This window comes from Sceloporus undulatus, chromosome 5 (assembly GCF_019175285.1).
Source record: "Sceloporus undulatus isolate JIND9_A2432 ecotype Alabama chromosome 5, SceUnd_v1.1, whole genome shotgun sequence".
Lineage (NCBI taxonomy): Eukaryota > Metazoa > Chordata > Lepidosauria > Squamata > Phrynosomatidae > Sceloporus > Sceloporus undulatus.
The window spans coordinates 141,479,838-141,495,386 of record NC_056526.1 but is presented as its reverse complement, the minus strand read 5'-3'; the positions used below and the strand labels follow the sequence as shown (position 1 = coordinate 141,495,386).

General features: G+C 38.0%; 1 protein-coding gene across 1 annotated transcript in view; it reads left to right on the top strand.

Annotated features, from left to right (window-relative positions):
- Positions 1 to 15,549, top strand: part of RAPGEF2 (Rap guanine nucleotide exchange factor 2) — a 226,347-nt gene that overhangs the window by 88,245 nt on the left and 122,553 nt on the right. The window contains 1 exon segment of the mRNA XM_042469076.1: positions 5,420 to 5,503. Coding sequence (XP_042325010.1) covers positions 5,420 to 5,503 — 84 coding nt within the window.

Sequence of the window (15,549 nt, the reverse complement as noted above, 5' to 3'; positions counted from 1 at the left end):
ATATGACGTGGGTGCACTGTATTCCAAAATTCCCCCCTCCCATCATCATCATCATCATCATCATCATCTAAATCCAAAAGTTTCTTCTGCTCTCAAGCATTTTGGATAAGGGAGACTCAACCTGTATAATCATACAACCTTAGTAACCAAAATCTTTAAAATATTTAAAATTAACTGGTTAGAATCTTCTTTTAAAAAAACAAAATAGGTGGGAGGCAGGAGGAAATGCTGGGATAATTGTAATGATTTGTATGGAGCTTAAAATTACTAAATATTGTAGAGAAAGAAAGGCAGCCCTTATCTTTAATACAAGAGACCAGAAACGGGTGGAAGGAGATTTTTAAAAGCAAAATGCCAGCCAGACAAAAACATCTTTAATCAGAATAAACTTGAAAGAAGAGATAATTCCTTTTTAAAGAAGAAGGAAACAAGACTATGGTTGACATGAATCTTAGAGGGAAGTGAATTCCAAAAGAATAAGGAAAGGGTGGGGTGTGTGTGTGCAAAGGATGTGAGGCTTTAAGGAAAACAAAGAAAAATGAGGTTGGAGTGTACTGTAACACCCTAAAGGCACAAGATCCTGTCTGATCCTGGAAGCTAGCCAGGTTCAGCCCTGCTCAGTACTTGGATTGGAAACTACCAAGGAATACCCGGTGTGGTATGCTATACTGCAGAGGAAGCAACTGGCAAAACCACCTCTGAGTACTGCTTGTTTAAGAAAACCCTATGAAATAATGGGGTTGCTATAACCTGAAGGCACATATACATAATTGAAAAGAAGAAAGTGACATGAGGGCAGGAATGTACCATTAAGATGTTTAAAGAGAAAACAGAATTTGCAATAAAGAGAAAAAGGTAGGTAGTGAAGGTATGGGGAAAAGAATATACAGTATTTGAAATAAAGGACAGAAAGGTAAAGCAGATTGCAGAATACAGGTAAGAGGAATGCCAGTGGTTGTTGTTATTGTGCACCTTGAGGTCTTTTCTGACTTATGATGACCCTAAGGTGAACCTGTCACTGGGGTTTTCTTGGCAAGATTTGTTCGAGGGAGCTGACTTTTGCTTCCCGCTGAGGCTGAGAAAGTATAACTTGCCTAAGGTCACCCAGTGGGTTTTCATGGCTGAATGAGGACTTGAACCCTAGCCTCTACTTAAACCACTGCGCTACACTGGTTCTCCTTGTGGTAATCCAAGCATACGAGAGAGACTGTGTGCAAATATGTGGAGGACTGGTAGAAGTGGTAGACTGATTTTTGGATTATCGTGAGATGACATTACTCATTGGAAAAGACAATTATGCTCAGTGAGGTAGAGGGCAGTAAGGAAGAGAGGAAGACGTAACAAAGAGGAAGATTGAATAAAGAAAGCCATGAACCTGAATTTGCAAGATCTCAGCAGGGATTCTGTGACCATGGCCCTTGGCTGTCTCCTTGATATGGTAACCATAAATAAAAGGTATTTATGCCAAATACAATTTCATGCCGAATAGAAACAATCCCCCCCCCCCCGCCAAATATTCAGAAGATACAGCTCTGAGGAATTAGACTACAGGCCTATCTAATTCAGCATCTGGCTTTTTAAAATGGTTAGCAACATACATATGAGAAGTCCTCTCCTACTATTTTCCCATGGTTATGTGATTACTTGTGACTAATCACTATGGATAGACCTTTTCTTCCTGAATATATATGATATCTTATATACATTTAAGTTGGTAGCCATCACTATATTTTGTGATAACTATAATGATGAAGTCAGCAAATTTTTCAGAACGTCTTTGTGGGGAAAAAATGAAAAGGAAGATGAAAATAAGAGTGCTATGGATACCATGGACAGTCCAAAAAGACAAACAAATGGATCCTAGAACAGATCAAGCCTGAACTCTTCCTGGAAGCCAAGATGATTACATTTAGGCCATTGTACTTTGGCCACATCACGAGAAGGCGTGACTCGTTAGAAAAAACAATGATGCTAGGAAAAGTAGAAGGCAATAGAAAGAGAGGAAGACCGCAAGCCAGATGGATGGACACAAGCAGGGAGGTCATGGGTTAGAACCTACAGAACCTGAGCAGGGAGATTGAGGATAGGGAAACATGGAGATATCTCATTCACAGGTTTGCCATGAGTTGAAGCCAACTCAAAGACAGCTAACGACAAACACCTTGATTAGTAAGAAAACCTACTAAACACTGTGTTCTTTTTAAAAAACACACAGATGTGTCAGCTTTGTTTAGAGAAAGGGAATAAACAGGTAAGCAATTGTAGTAAGCAAATAGATAATTGTAGTAGAATCAAGGAGGAAGCCATCTTTCCCCATTGGCCCTTCCCCCCAGACCTGGAGGCATCATTGAAGAAAATTAACTGCTATAAACAATATAACATGGACTGACAAGACTAACAAGTCAGCACACTTCATTTTTGAAATATACTAAATATAATTCAAAGTATAGATGTCCAAATGGGAAAAAGCAATATAGATATGTATCCATTTGGGATTTGTGTGTTCTGAGAGCATGAGAAAGTTTCTTCTCCTTTGTCTGTAGCCCAGTTACAGGAAGGAGACATTGTTTGAGCCATGGAACTTAGAATGATTTTCCTAAGGCAGTCAGTGCCCTTTACTGCTAAGACATGGAGACAGCTGCTTTTGTTCTGGGTTGAACTGTGGGCCATAGGGGTTATAACTACACAAAGGCTTGATTCTTAAGGGAATGTAATTACTCCGGAGACGTTTGTGGGCACATGCTCTTGCACACATATATACATGTGCATTTGGGAGATACATTTGGGAGATTTCACCCCATGGTGGAAGAAAGGAAGAAATCTCTCAAAAACTTTATCTGAAAATGATTGAAATCCTTCTAAATAGTCTCCTTTTGAAGCCCCAGCAAAGCTCAGTATTCTCATTTCAAATAGTAAGCCAAGACCTCTTCAAGAAATGAATATGCATTCTCATTGTGCTCTCATTGGCTTTTGTGAAAGTCATCCAGTAGAATATTTAATAATGCAAGAGTAGCTGCAGCTAGGCTAGTCTGTTGCTTTTTTCAGTCTCCTCGAAGGTATATTTTTCCTAGCTGGCAAAGTTGCTTTGGGATCTGGCCAGGTCTGCACTGCAGTAAATCAAAATCGCTTATTTACATATTCTATTGGGAATGTTTCTTTTAAATGAATGCTTCCTAACCGGCATTAAACATTAGGCAAATATTCAAGATTTTGCTAGTTGATTATATTATACAGTATATATATAAAATTCAAGAGATGCAACTTTTAGAGAAAGCTTTAGCTATTCCAGATGTGTTAAATATGTGTCAGTTGCCTGAATGCCAGCAGAAGGGTTTGCCTTGTGCTACGTTTGTATATTTGTGAATGTGAGGGTCAGATATACAGAACAGAACACTCCAGTTCTTGCTTTCTTAGTTGTGAGAGGGATTTCTTAGGAAGAATCTAAGTCTGTTATTATCTAACACAGTTTGAGAGACTGTACAACCTTGTGCACATTTAAAAAAGGTAATGTATTACCATATTTCTAATGATGTTTGTCTTTCCATAGAATGTGATAGCAGTTACATTTTCAATATCACTGATATCGCCAGCAGCAGACTAAGTTAAAAACAGAAACTTGACTTAGTTCTTTTCAGATAATGATCTGGGTTTGAGTGGAAGGGTGGCTGAACAACAGGGATTGTCAATAGGAGTTGGAATTGGTTAATAGTAGTAAACATACAGGATTAGGCTAAGATATTCTTTGGTTGGGTTGGTAAAAATAGCTTTTCCAGAGAAACAGATCTTGAAGGAGGTGGAACTCTATAGTTAGGAAGCAGCATGTTAGAACATGCTGAGACAGGAATGGTGCAGAGGTGAACTTTACTGGAGTAATAGAAGTGTAAAGAACTGCTAAATGAGTTTTGAAACTTTCTAATGTAGGTTTATCACTTGATACTCAACATGAAGTACATGCTGAAGGGAATAAACAAATTTAGCTGATGTCCTGGCACATCAAGTGATTTGTATGGATATGTAAGTTAGAGAATTTAGTCATACGTCAACTTATTTATTAACTGTAAAAGTGAGATATTGTTTGTATTAGTTAAATTTCTCTCTCTTGGAGATATGTACAGTGCATTGCCTGAACTATTTTAAACAAAAAACAAACAACACGGTTTAGGATTGATGCATTCAACTGGAATTAGTCACTATTCTGAATTTTAATAGCTGTGTTGCCATCTTCTGTTAAAATGTATGGGTTAGGTCAGAAATTCTGCTTTGTCATAGTCTTGTTATTTGTGACTAAGAATTACAGTTAGACAGAGATGTTGAATCATGATTTCATAATGTAAATCCCTCCAATAGACTGGGGTTGAAGGTATGTGGAAGTTTTAGAAACAGATGCCCAATTTAACATGTGAATAATCTTGAAGGTTTTTCAAGGTCATAGTATGTATCTAACCATGCCAAACAAATACAATTGAAATATAATTTGGGCAGTCATTTTAAATTAGTTGATTGTCATGTTCAAAATTGTTTTCTTAGAAGTCTTGTGAGCTAATGTTTTGTGGAAGGAAGGATCTGTCTCTTGGGAAGCTGACTTCTAATATCACAAGAAGAAATGAGATCAAACAGTTTTCTCTGTCAGTAACTAAATATATTGCTAGTTCTGACCTCTAAAATTAAGCTGCTTAGTAATCGGGTTCTTCGGGAAGAAAACATAGAACATTTTGTACAAAATAGTAGCATAAAGAAAGTATGGGGACAAATGCTGGGCGCAAAAAGAGTAGCAAAAAGAGAGTTATGAAAACCGAATGGGCTTGTTTGTTTCTGTGAGAGGTTATTCATTACACACACCCCATCCTATTTCATATTTCTTCAAAAGGAAGTTTCAGTGAATTCATTGAGATATGTTGCCATATAAGTATGCATAGACTTTTGGGGCTTAGTTTGTTAAAAGTTTTAATGATACTTTTACTTTGGTACATATATTCACATATTTAGTTTAGCTTTCAACATACTATTTTAGAAGAACAAATATTTGAAGTTATCAGATTCATTGAAAAGGCATGATTCACACTGTCTAGATGCATAAAACTGGCACATATTCAGGAAAATGTCTGTTTACAAAATTTCACCATTAAAAAATAGTCCATCATAGAAAAAGCTAGCAGGATTTAATGATTTGAACATTGAACTATTTCTCTGGAGACCAGGGTGTGAATCCCTGCTCAGCCATGGAAACCCACTGGGTGACCTGGGCAGGTCACACTCTCTAAGCCTGAGAGGAAGGTTAATGCAACCCCCCCCCCCCGAACAAATCTTGCCAAGCAAACCCTGTGACAGGTAGCTCTGTGCGTTACAGTTTGGTTGCATTTAGCTTCTCTTTCCTCTGTCCTAATTGTACTTTCTAATATTTTATCATTTATATTTACAGCCCTGACGATGTTGGAACATGTTGGTATATTCTTCTGTCTGGTTCAGTATTTATCAAAGAATCAATGTTTTTACCAAGGAGCAGGTATGACTGGAACTTACATTACACCTTAAATATTTAAAGATAAGTTACATATATTGAATGTTTAATCAAATATCAGTTGCTGATACTGCGCACAAAAAAGAGAAAGAGCTCAGTATAGTTTTACAAGTTACTTGTCACTGGATTTTAGAAATCATTTCATCATATGCTTATATTCAGCAAAGGAAGATCACACAGTGATCTCTGCTCTTTGTCCTATTTTATGAACACAGTACCATTAGATTGGTCCTTTTTTCTCTCTCCAGCATAATGGAACATGGGAAGTTTTATTTCTTATATACTTGATTTATAACATAAATTAGTTTGTCTTATAATATAAATCAGATTCCAAAACTAGGACCCATGATTTTCATAATCATAATGCTGGTACGGACTACTAATTCTGCTTAAAAATGCCATTTAACAAGGTCTTGGCCGAGGACCTGTGATTTTCAAATGCTCAGTTTTACTATGCTAGTGCTGGAGAAAACTGAAAAGTACAATGAGTCTACTGTAGGCTTTGACCTCCATATTAGCCAGTGGCGATGCATGCCCAGCGGTGCACTAATGCAGGCATGCGTACATCACCATTGACTGACTAAAATAAACTTGATCCTCATGGTTTTTCCCATCTGTGGTGACCCAAGGAGCAGGACCAAGCCCCTGCATATGGGAAGGGCATACTGTAATTATTATATAAATACAGTAATAATTCTATAGTGATGTAGGATTAGGAGAAGAAAGGTCTGCTTAGACACTCAGCAATTTTCAGGTGGTATGCAGAGACTTATTTTTGTGTTTTTTGAAATTCACTGTTGTAAATCAAGGCAGTAAAATGGCTTTGCATATTGGACAATAAAATATATAACTGAAAAGTATACATTCCATAAAATATGCTTTTATGCTGTTCATTAATCACTTTCTTTAGAACCTGGCCTATAATTTTGGGAGTTTCATACCCTCCCCCTCTCCTGGCTTAAAACCAAAGTTTTTCCAAAGTAGCCCAGGTGCCACTCTTTCTTGATATGTTTAGCCTATGGCAAAGTTTAGTTACAGCACTGAGAAAGAACTAAAGAAATATACATGTCTGGAAAAAAAAAACCAGGTTAATTTATCTGAGTCTTATATATTTTTAATTTTTTAAATTTATTATGTTATTTATACCTCGCTCTTCAGCCCTAAAGGCTATCAGAGCGGCTTACAATTATTATTTTTAGTTAGACGGTTTCCTGCCCTCAGGCTTACAATATAGAAAGACATGACACAAAAGGAGGAGGGAATGGTGGTGGGAAAGGGGATCAGGTCCAGCAATTCTTCTATCCCTCTTAGGCCTGGACCATGGCAGATGGACTGGAGGAAGGGGTCTGCTTCTTACGGAAAGGCCCGATGGCGTGGGGCCTTTCTTTTCATTCCCTTCCAGGCTGATGCAGTCAGATGCCATGGAGGGAGGGCTCTTTTTCTTAAGGATAGGCCCGATGGCATTGGGCCTGTCTTTTCACTCCCTCACAGGCTGGATGGGGACAAATGCCATGGAGGCAGGGCTCTTCTTCTTAAGTTCTTGTCTCAGTGAAAACGTCAGTCTATAGGTGTTCAGGCCTTGATTTTTGTTTGTTTTTTTGTTTTTGTTAGCTGTACCACAGGAGAAAAAGTTCAAATTTGAAGATAAATCACTAAGAACTTCCTGTGTCTTTTTGAAGCTCTTTGATATTTCTTAAGTCATTTTGAGAAATTGTGCGAAACTACAGTAAAACACAGAAAGGGAGATGGTCTTAAATGTACAGTGGAGCCTCAATATCTATGCACTTGCCATCCGTGGATTTCAGCAAGTGCAGATGGCAAGCCCCCATTGTCCCTGAGGCAGCTAGTGCATACAGGTGCATTAGTGGGCACATATGCACCATGCCACCATTAGGGGAAATGGGACTTGAGGTCATGCATTTTTTGGTATCTGTGGGGGAGGGACACAACCCCCATGGCTACCAAGGTCTGACTGTACTTTGACAAAACTAAATGGCTTGGTTTCTGATTTTATCCATATTACTGATACTTTTAAAATTATGTACATTCCACAAGAAAAATGAAAAAAAAAAAAAGATGTAAAAATGTGGGGTAAAAATGAAGCATTTGTGAACTGACAATGGGGGTTTGCCGGCTGGGAATTATATAACCTGGGCTGCATCCACAGTGCAGAAATAATCCTGTTTGATACCACCTTAACTGCCATGGCTCAGTGTTGTGGAATTCTGGGAATTATAGGCGGGTTACAGACCGCCCGTTTGGGGCGGCCTGCACCCGCCCCTTTCCCCGGTGTATCGGGGCCTCAGCTGCCAGAACGGCAGCCTCCGAGGCCTTGATCCGCCACTTTTCAGGCCGCTTCCCCGCAGCCTGGAAAGGGGTGTCCTTGGGGCTTCAAGCCCCAAGGACACCCGGCAATGGCGGGGAGGAGGAGAAAGGGGCCTCTTGGCCCCTTTTTCCTCTGTGTCGCTGGCGCAGCCATGTAAAGGCTGCGCCCAGCGACGCAAATGGCAAAAGGAGCTCCGTTTCGGAGCTCCTTCTGCGGCTGGGGAAAGGGCACACTATGTGCCCTGGCGCGGGGTGATGATGTCACATCCGCCCCGCCCCATATAGAGGCGGCGTGCTCATGACGTCTATTGTAGGATAAACTGATGTGTCTGTTTTCTATGTGTCCGCTTGCTGGGTTCAGCACACCTGTTCTTGGTATAATATTATCTGTACAGGTAGAAGCATAAAGCTAACATAGCAGATTTGTAAATACAAATGTATCACTAGCATATGAATATTTGGGCTATATGCTAGGTAAATAAAACTTGGAAGTATGAATCTGCATTTGCATTTAGTCTTTAAATGTTTCTATGCATTAGGGGATAAAGAAGAAAACCAGATAAAAATATTTTCAAGTTACTGGTTGATACAGATTCAATTCAACCTTGAAAGGTCTCTTGAATTCCTTCCCTGTGTGCCTTAGCTTTTGGTGTTTCGTAGCATTTAAATCAGTTTTATTCCAGTTTGCCTGAGGCTAACTGCAAGGTATTGCACAGACGTGGATTAACTGCACAGATTCTATCATTATTTCAGTAACAGTCACTACTAAATTGATAGCATATATGTCTTTTCTAGCAGTATAGGAACTATGTATAATTAAAAGTGGTAGACAGAAAGATCAGGAGTGACTGAATAATGTCTAAATGTTTCTCCTGCCTACCAGAGAGTGTGATCAGTCATTAGTTTCACTTCAAAACTTCTGTTCATTCCAAAAAGTTTGAGCAAGATTCCTTGGCTGCATCTGCACTGCAGAAATAATCCTGTTTAACACCACTTTAACTGCCATGGTTCAATGCTATGGCATTCTGGGAATTAGTTTGTTGCAGCACCAGAGCTCTGCTGGTGTCAAACCAGATTATTTCTACAGTGAGGATGCATCTCAACTGATCTTCCTGCAATGAGCAGTGGTTGTGTAGTAGCATTCTTGGTGATTTGTACTTCTGCACCCAATCCACAGAAGGCACTTTGCACACAGAAACAACTTACCACGCATAACTTGGAACAAAACAGAACAAATCAGATGTGCCTTTCCCTTGAAGAAATTGTATATCTAAAAAGTAGTGGTCCTTTAAGAGATTTTGAACTTCAGATCCTAGAAGTCTCAGCCATGTTGGCCAATAGTCTAGAATTGTGGGAGCTGAAGTCCAAAATCCCTTAAATACACAGTTTGGGGACCAATGCTATAAACCATCTGCAGTAATGTGTGCATTTAGACATACATTTAGTGAACATTCTCATTTACATTTGTCTCTTGGTGGGAATGTGTATTCAAAAGTGCATCCCAGTGCAAGTAATGCTGTTCTGATAGACTGTTTCCGATGTACTTCTGACTTAGGTAGCAGTTTATGATATCCACTCAGAGGTCTGATTTGGACTTAGAGGATAGGCTTTCAGGAATTGTAATTTAGATTTCATACGATTTGCCAAATCATATGAAATCTAAATCTTTCAGATGGTATGATTAATAGAAATTAAAAATACTGGAGTAGCAAGAAGAGAGCAGATGCTTAGAACAACAGATGACATATCAACTAGGGAAGAGATGCTTTACAACTGAGATTTCAGGCAATTTATATTTCTGTTCATAGACTTCTCACATATAAGAAAGAAAAGTTAAATTCTTCAGAATATATCAGAATCAGTATGGAACAGCAGCTGAGAGTAATATCTGCTCTTGTCTGAGCTGGGGGCAAATGGTGATGTCTTTTTTAATTTTACATCAGAAGGTTGTTGTTGTTGTTGCATTTATTTATATCTTGTTTTCCCCAAAAAGCTCAGAGCAGTTTATCATTTAAAAGAACAGTACAATTAAAACATAAAAAGTGAGCATTAAAATACCGGTAGAATTAAACTATTACAATATCAAGACATATCACTCATTAAAAGAATAAAATACAGTTTAAAAAGATAAAAGTGCTTAAAAACAGTACACTTTAAAACAATACAACAAACTCTAGCCCATTCATTGAAGATTTTCTGTTTTAAATCCAAGGCTAAAATGCAGTTCATCCTTGGAAGAGAGGTGAGAAAGTTGTAACAGATCATAATTATGCTACATGTTTGTGATTTGGAAGATAGCAATAAGTGGTAACAGAGTCTTAAGTTGCAAGGGATGGAAGGATAACTACTGCAGTGAAGCAGTATAAGATGACAGTCTTGTCAACTGTGTGCCAAAAAAACACAAGCTGCTTTTCACATGGACTTCAAAAGATTCTTTGCACTTACTTTCTCTTTTCCTTTGTAAATGAAATAAAACAGAACTACTAAGAGACCCCTTAATGAAAGTGACAATCAGGTCAGCTTCACTAGCTGATTTGCCCTTTTCAAATTTGAAAGGCACCTTTCTCTACCCATATTCCTATAAATAAGACATTGTGGCAGTTGTTTTCTCTTGCCTTTCGTTGTTTTTGTATGGAGAACACCTGAGCCCCAGATGAACTGTGCTGGTGCAAAGCCATTGTGTCAAAAATATCTTTACAATATATAATGGAGATTTTAAAAATAATTTTCTGACACTCTGTACTGTTGAAATAGATAGCACTTAAGCTGAAGTACTTTAAGGACTGGACTCTTTGGAAACTCATAAATGTCTAAGCTTCATTGTTTAGCAGCTAACAATAGTTTGTTTCAACAGTTTTCCCCTTGAGCCTTTTTTTTCATTGCAATGAAAAAATCCCTTTCCTCTCAATCCCCATCCCGCAACCATCAGGAAACTTATGTCCAATCATTATGGTTTACTTTATTTCATCTCAGTAGTAATTGGTGTACAGTGGTACCTCGGGTTACGAAATTAATTCGTTCTGCCGCCGCTTTCGTAACCCGAAAATCTTCGTAAGGCGAAAAAGCCATAGGCGCTAATGGGGAAAAGCTGCGATTTCGTGTGAAATAGCGCCGAAAAACACCAAAAAATTTTTCGTAACCCGAAAAAACGTTCGTAAGCCGGAACAGTTTTTTTGAATGGATTTTTTTCGTAACCCGCGCATTTCGTATCCCGAGGTACCACTGTAGTTTACATCTGTTGGCATACATGTATTTTCATAGTCATGGAAATACTATGCTGAATAAACACATGTTCCTAGAACTTCCAAGAGCAGGAAAATGTTTGCAGCACAGTCATATACAAGTTGTAAGTACCAATAGGTTTGTTGGGACTTACTCCCTGGTTTTACTGTTCATATTTAAAATGGAAATTATATTTAAAACTATAAGGATGTGTTTTCATTTTAGAGCTCAGTCTGTGTTCAGTATTAATCTGAGCTATTTAAAAACGAGCTTCTGGCTGATAGTTCTGGATGATAGGTAGGGTTCCCCCCCCCCAACACAAATGTTGAAATGTCAGATATGTAGGATAAACATGTCATCTCTTGATGTTGCATTGTGCTGTTGAGGTTTGTTCCCACCTTTATAACAATTTTGTAAGTTCACAGTAATGCTTCATTGTGTAGTGTACAGCTTGTAAGTGTTAACTGAAGCTTGTTAGCCAGTGTGTTGCCTAGTAAGAAGAGACATGACTTGCCAAGAAAACATTGATTTATGTGTGCAAAACTCACAAGTATGCCAATATATATGTGTGTCTCCCCACCAGAGGATAAATAGCATGTACAGAGTGCCCGCGCCATACGCGGGCGCGCCATACGCGGCCTTGAGCATACGTGCTCAAGCTGTGGGGCGCACGCGGGGCGGAAGGGGCAGCGCATCCCATTCAATTGAATGGGCATGCACGCCTGTTGCGCCCTGCGCGTGCCTGCGCCGCCGCGCCGCCACACACAAGCCCCATTGTTTCCAATGGGGCTCGAGCATAGGCGGAATTCGCCTTACGCGGAGGGATCCGGAACGGATCCCCCGCGTAAGGCGAGGACGGACTGTATCATAATTATAATCATATACTTTCCATGTTGTAGTCAAATCAATACTGGGATTTTTTAAAATTTTTTAAAAAGCATTAAATAAAACACTGACTTCAGTATTTAATATAACTTCGGAAACACCAGGGAATTAACACACCATTATGTGGCTTGTGATGAATAACATTCCACTGAGAAGTTGGACTGAAGTGAAAATTAAGAATGTAGGGGCCCGGCAAAGGCAAGGAAGCAATAATGAATACTGTCAGAAGCTTCCATGCTACTGTAGCTTTTTGTGTGGAAAAAGAATTACTTGCCTATGTGTATTACAGCATATCAGACAGTTTGTATAATTGTGAATAAAGCACTACTGAGGAATCCTCTTTCTTGATGGCATGTGTTTTTCTCTCTCTCAGTAACATAGGAAAATGGGACAGATTGGTTTTTTGCCTACAGTTTACTCATGTGAGTGCTTGGACCATATGTATATCTTCTCTTTTCAATGATTCTAAATAATAGAACATTCAAAAATTATTGTTATGGATTTGTTTGGCTTGGAGGCAACAAATGCTGATTTTCTGTAGTAAGCTCCTCTTGTGCTGACTGTTTATGCAATATGCACATGGAAAATATTGCCAGCAGATATTTTCTGTACTTCAGTCAGACATGTTTTTTTCTTTCTTTGCATTTGGTCCTTTCTAAATGATATGTTGAACAGTTTTTTAGAATATCTTTGTGACTACTTGCCTAATAGAGAAGTAGAAACAGTTATGGCGTTTCCATGCAGATAGTTGTTTGGTAATAGTGAGGAGAGAAGATTATGTTTCTCTGATATGTTGAAATGTCAAGATATTTTTAGATATTTATTAATTATAAAATATTTTTAAAACAAAATAATTTTTGTTTAAATTGTTTTGAAAGTACTGATCTTCATAAAAATTACTGACAATTTGAACTTAGATATCCTGAACCAGTATCATGGCAAATAAAATGATATCACATTAATTTAAGCAGACCACTTGTACCTTGAAAGTAGCTACTTTACAATGCAGTTTGATACATATCTACTCTATGTGTATAGAATTGCAGCTTTTAATGATGAAACAGAATTTAGTAATGGCTTAGTTTTAAAGTCAGTTTTGAAAAAAGTGTAGCTAGAGGGTGTATTATTATATACAGAACAATTAGTGGAATAAGTAAATTTGTTCCCTTGGGAACTATTTGATTTTTATAGACTCATATGGAGCTTTTTCTTGAGAAGTAAATATTGTTGTAAAATTAATTACACACTTGCTGGAATTTCTTTCTTTCCCCCCCACAAATTGGTAAGGCTTTCATTCTTCATCTGCTGTAAGCATATTTTTTAAATGAGCTGTCTTTAAATGCAGAATGGTTGTGCATTTGAACCTATGATGAAGAAAGCTTTGTCTTGAATCCCTTTTAATCCTTATGGTGGCAGTAGTCATTCAAACAGAAATAGAGTAATAAGAGATGAGAAGCAAAATGGCATTACAGTGAAGATATACATAGCCTTTAGGATATTAAAGTTTATAAGGGCAGAGGTGACAGTTTGACAGTCCATAGTCCTGACCTAACTCACAGAACAATTGTATTCCGTCTTTAAATGTTAATTAATTTTCATTAATACAGAAGAGTTATTTTCAGGCGCAAGACTGAAATTTACAGAGATTCAACTTCTTCATTTGCCCAGTTCTGACTGGTGGCTGGCACAAATATTAAGTAAACCAAACCAAAGTGGCATTTGTTGGTTGCTTTGACATTCACTCCTTGCCACGATAAATAAGCAACCCTACTATCTTTAGAATTTACCTGAGTAGTGAATGAAGTCCATCTGTGTGTGATTTCCATGCCACATGATCTCAGAGTAAATACATCTGTTTCTGGAGGGTCCCCTTTTATAAGCAAATAACAAGACTGAGTGAACTTTGTGCAGAAACGCCAATCAGGCTTTAGTTATTTAAAAATACATTAATCCCAGAGCACCATTAAATCCATTATTACACCATGGAAAGCATATAGAGAAGCAACCAAGAGGCCAGTAGTAGCTCTGAAAAAGATGAAGAGCTTTCCAGTTGAGATGGAAGAAACTGTTTTTGGGGCCACTCATCTGGACATTCCACAAGCTGGGCTTTATAGAGTTGCCAAAAGAAAGTCATTGTTAAAACAAAACCCATGCAAAAGCACATTTATAATTTGGAAAAAGACAGATGAGAGACCAGTCAAACAGGTAGACAAACGTTCTGATGAGGCAAAAACTCAGCTTTTGGGCCTTGTCACAGAAATCTCTGTGTGAGACCAACAGCACTCTTCGCCTTGAAAACACCATCCTTATTGGTGGCTACATCATGTTGTGCGAATAATGGGAACCTGGTCAAGAATGATGGCAAGATGGAGCTAAATATAGGGCAGTTTTAGAGGAAAGACTATTTCAGTCTGCTGTGGACCTGGGACTGGGTTGAGGTTCACCTCCAGGAGAACAATGATCCTGAACACACAAAGTAAAACTGGAATGGTTAAAAAAAGAACTTTGAATTTCATAGAATGACCAAGTCAAAGCCCAGACTTCAGTCTGATTGAAACTTGAAAGTGACTCTTCATCATTGGTCCTCATCCAGCATGAAAGAGCTGAGAATGGGCAGGATCTATGTGTTCAAAGCTAATCAAGATTTATTCAAGAAGACTTTCATCTGTAATTGCTGCTAGAGGTATTTCTAATAAGTTTTGACTCATAGTGTTGAATACTTATGTGGCCAGTTTGTTTTTGTTTACTTAACTTTAGTACGTAATATTTTGTATCTTGAGAGGGCTGTGTTTATTGTGAATATCGAGTGGCATAAATGCCAATTAAATCAGTTTCAGTTCTAGCTTGTAATACAATAAAATTTGGAAAAGTCAAAGGGTAAGTGTATGAATACTATAATAATACTTATATAAGTGCTGACTTCCATTTCTCATTGATTCAATGTATTCATTGTAGTTAGAGATATGCAACTCTATAGGTCAGAGAGACTACAGATTTGGGTTATCTTTATTTCATGGCATTGTATTATTGCACTGCCCATTTATTGTCCATGATATTCCCAGGCAGCCTTTTTATCATGTTACCTACCAGGTAATAAATCTAGTAGTTTTTATCTCTTTTTAATCTTGCATGATCACACAAGCCTATTTTCTAAGGACACAGTAAAAGGCCTTTTTGATAGCTACTCGCAGGGTATCTGAAGGAGCATACAAGCTGACCTAGGCTGTAAGATATTTGGGAGAGACCTTTCATTGGGTAGAGGGCCAAACTTGTTGTGGAATGAGTTTGAACGGGGGCTCCTGCCCATTTTCTTCATCTATAGTATTATGTTTTAAATGGTTCTGAACTATTTTCAGTTCAGAGCTATTTTATTTGTAGATTATTTATTTATTTTACTGTTACAATTGATTTTAGCTGTGTTTTGTTTTTTTAACTGATGTTGTGAGTTGCCCTCAGTTGTGTACTGGGCAAAGAAGGAATATCGAATGAATAAATAAATCTAAAATTGAATAAATAATTTAAAAACAAACATTTGTGCTCTTGCAGTTTAGGTTATGAAACTGCTAAAATGAATATTTGGATTAAATATGAACCTTTGC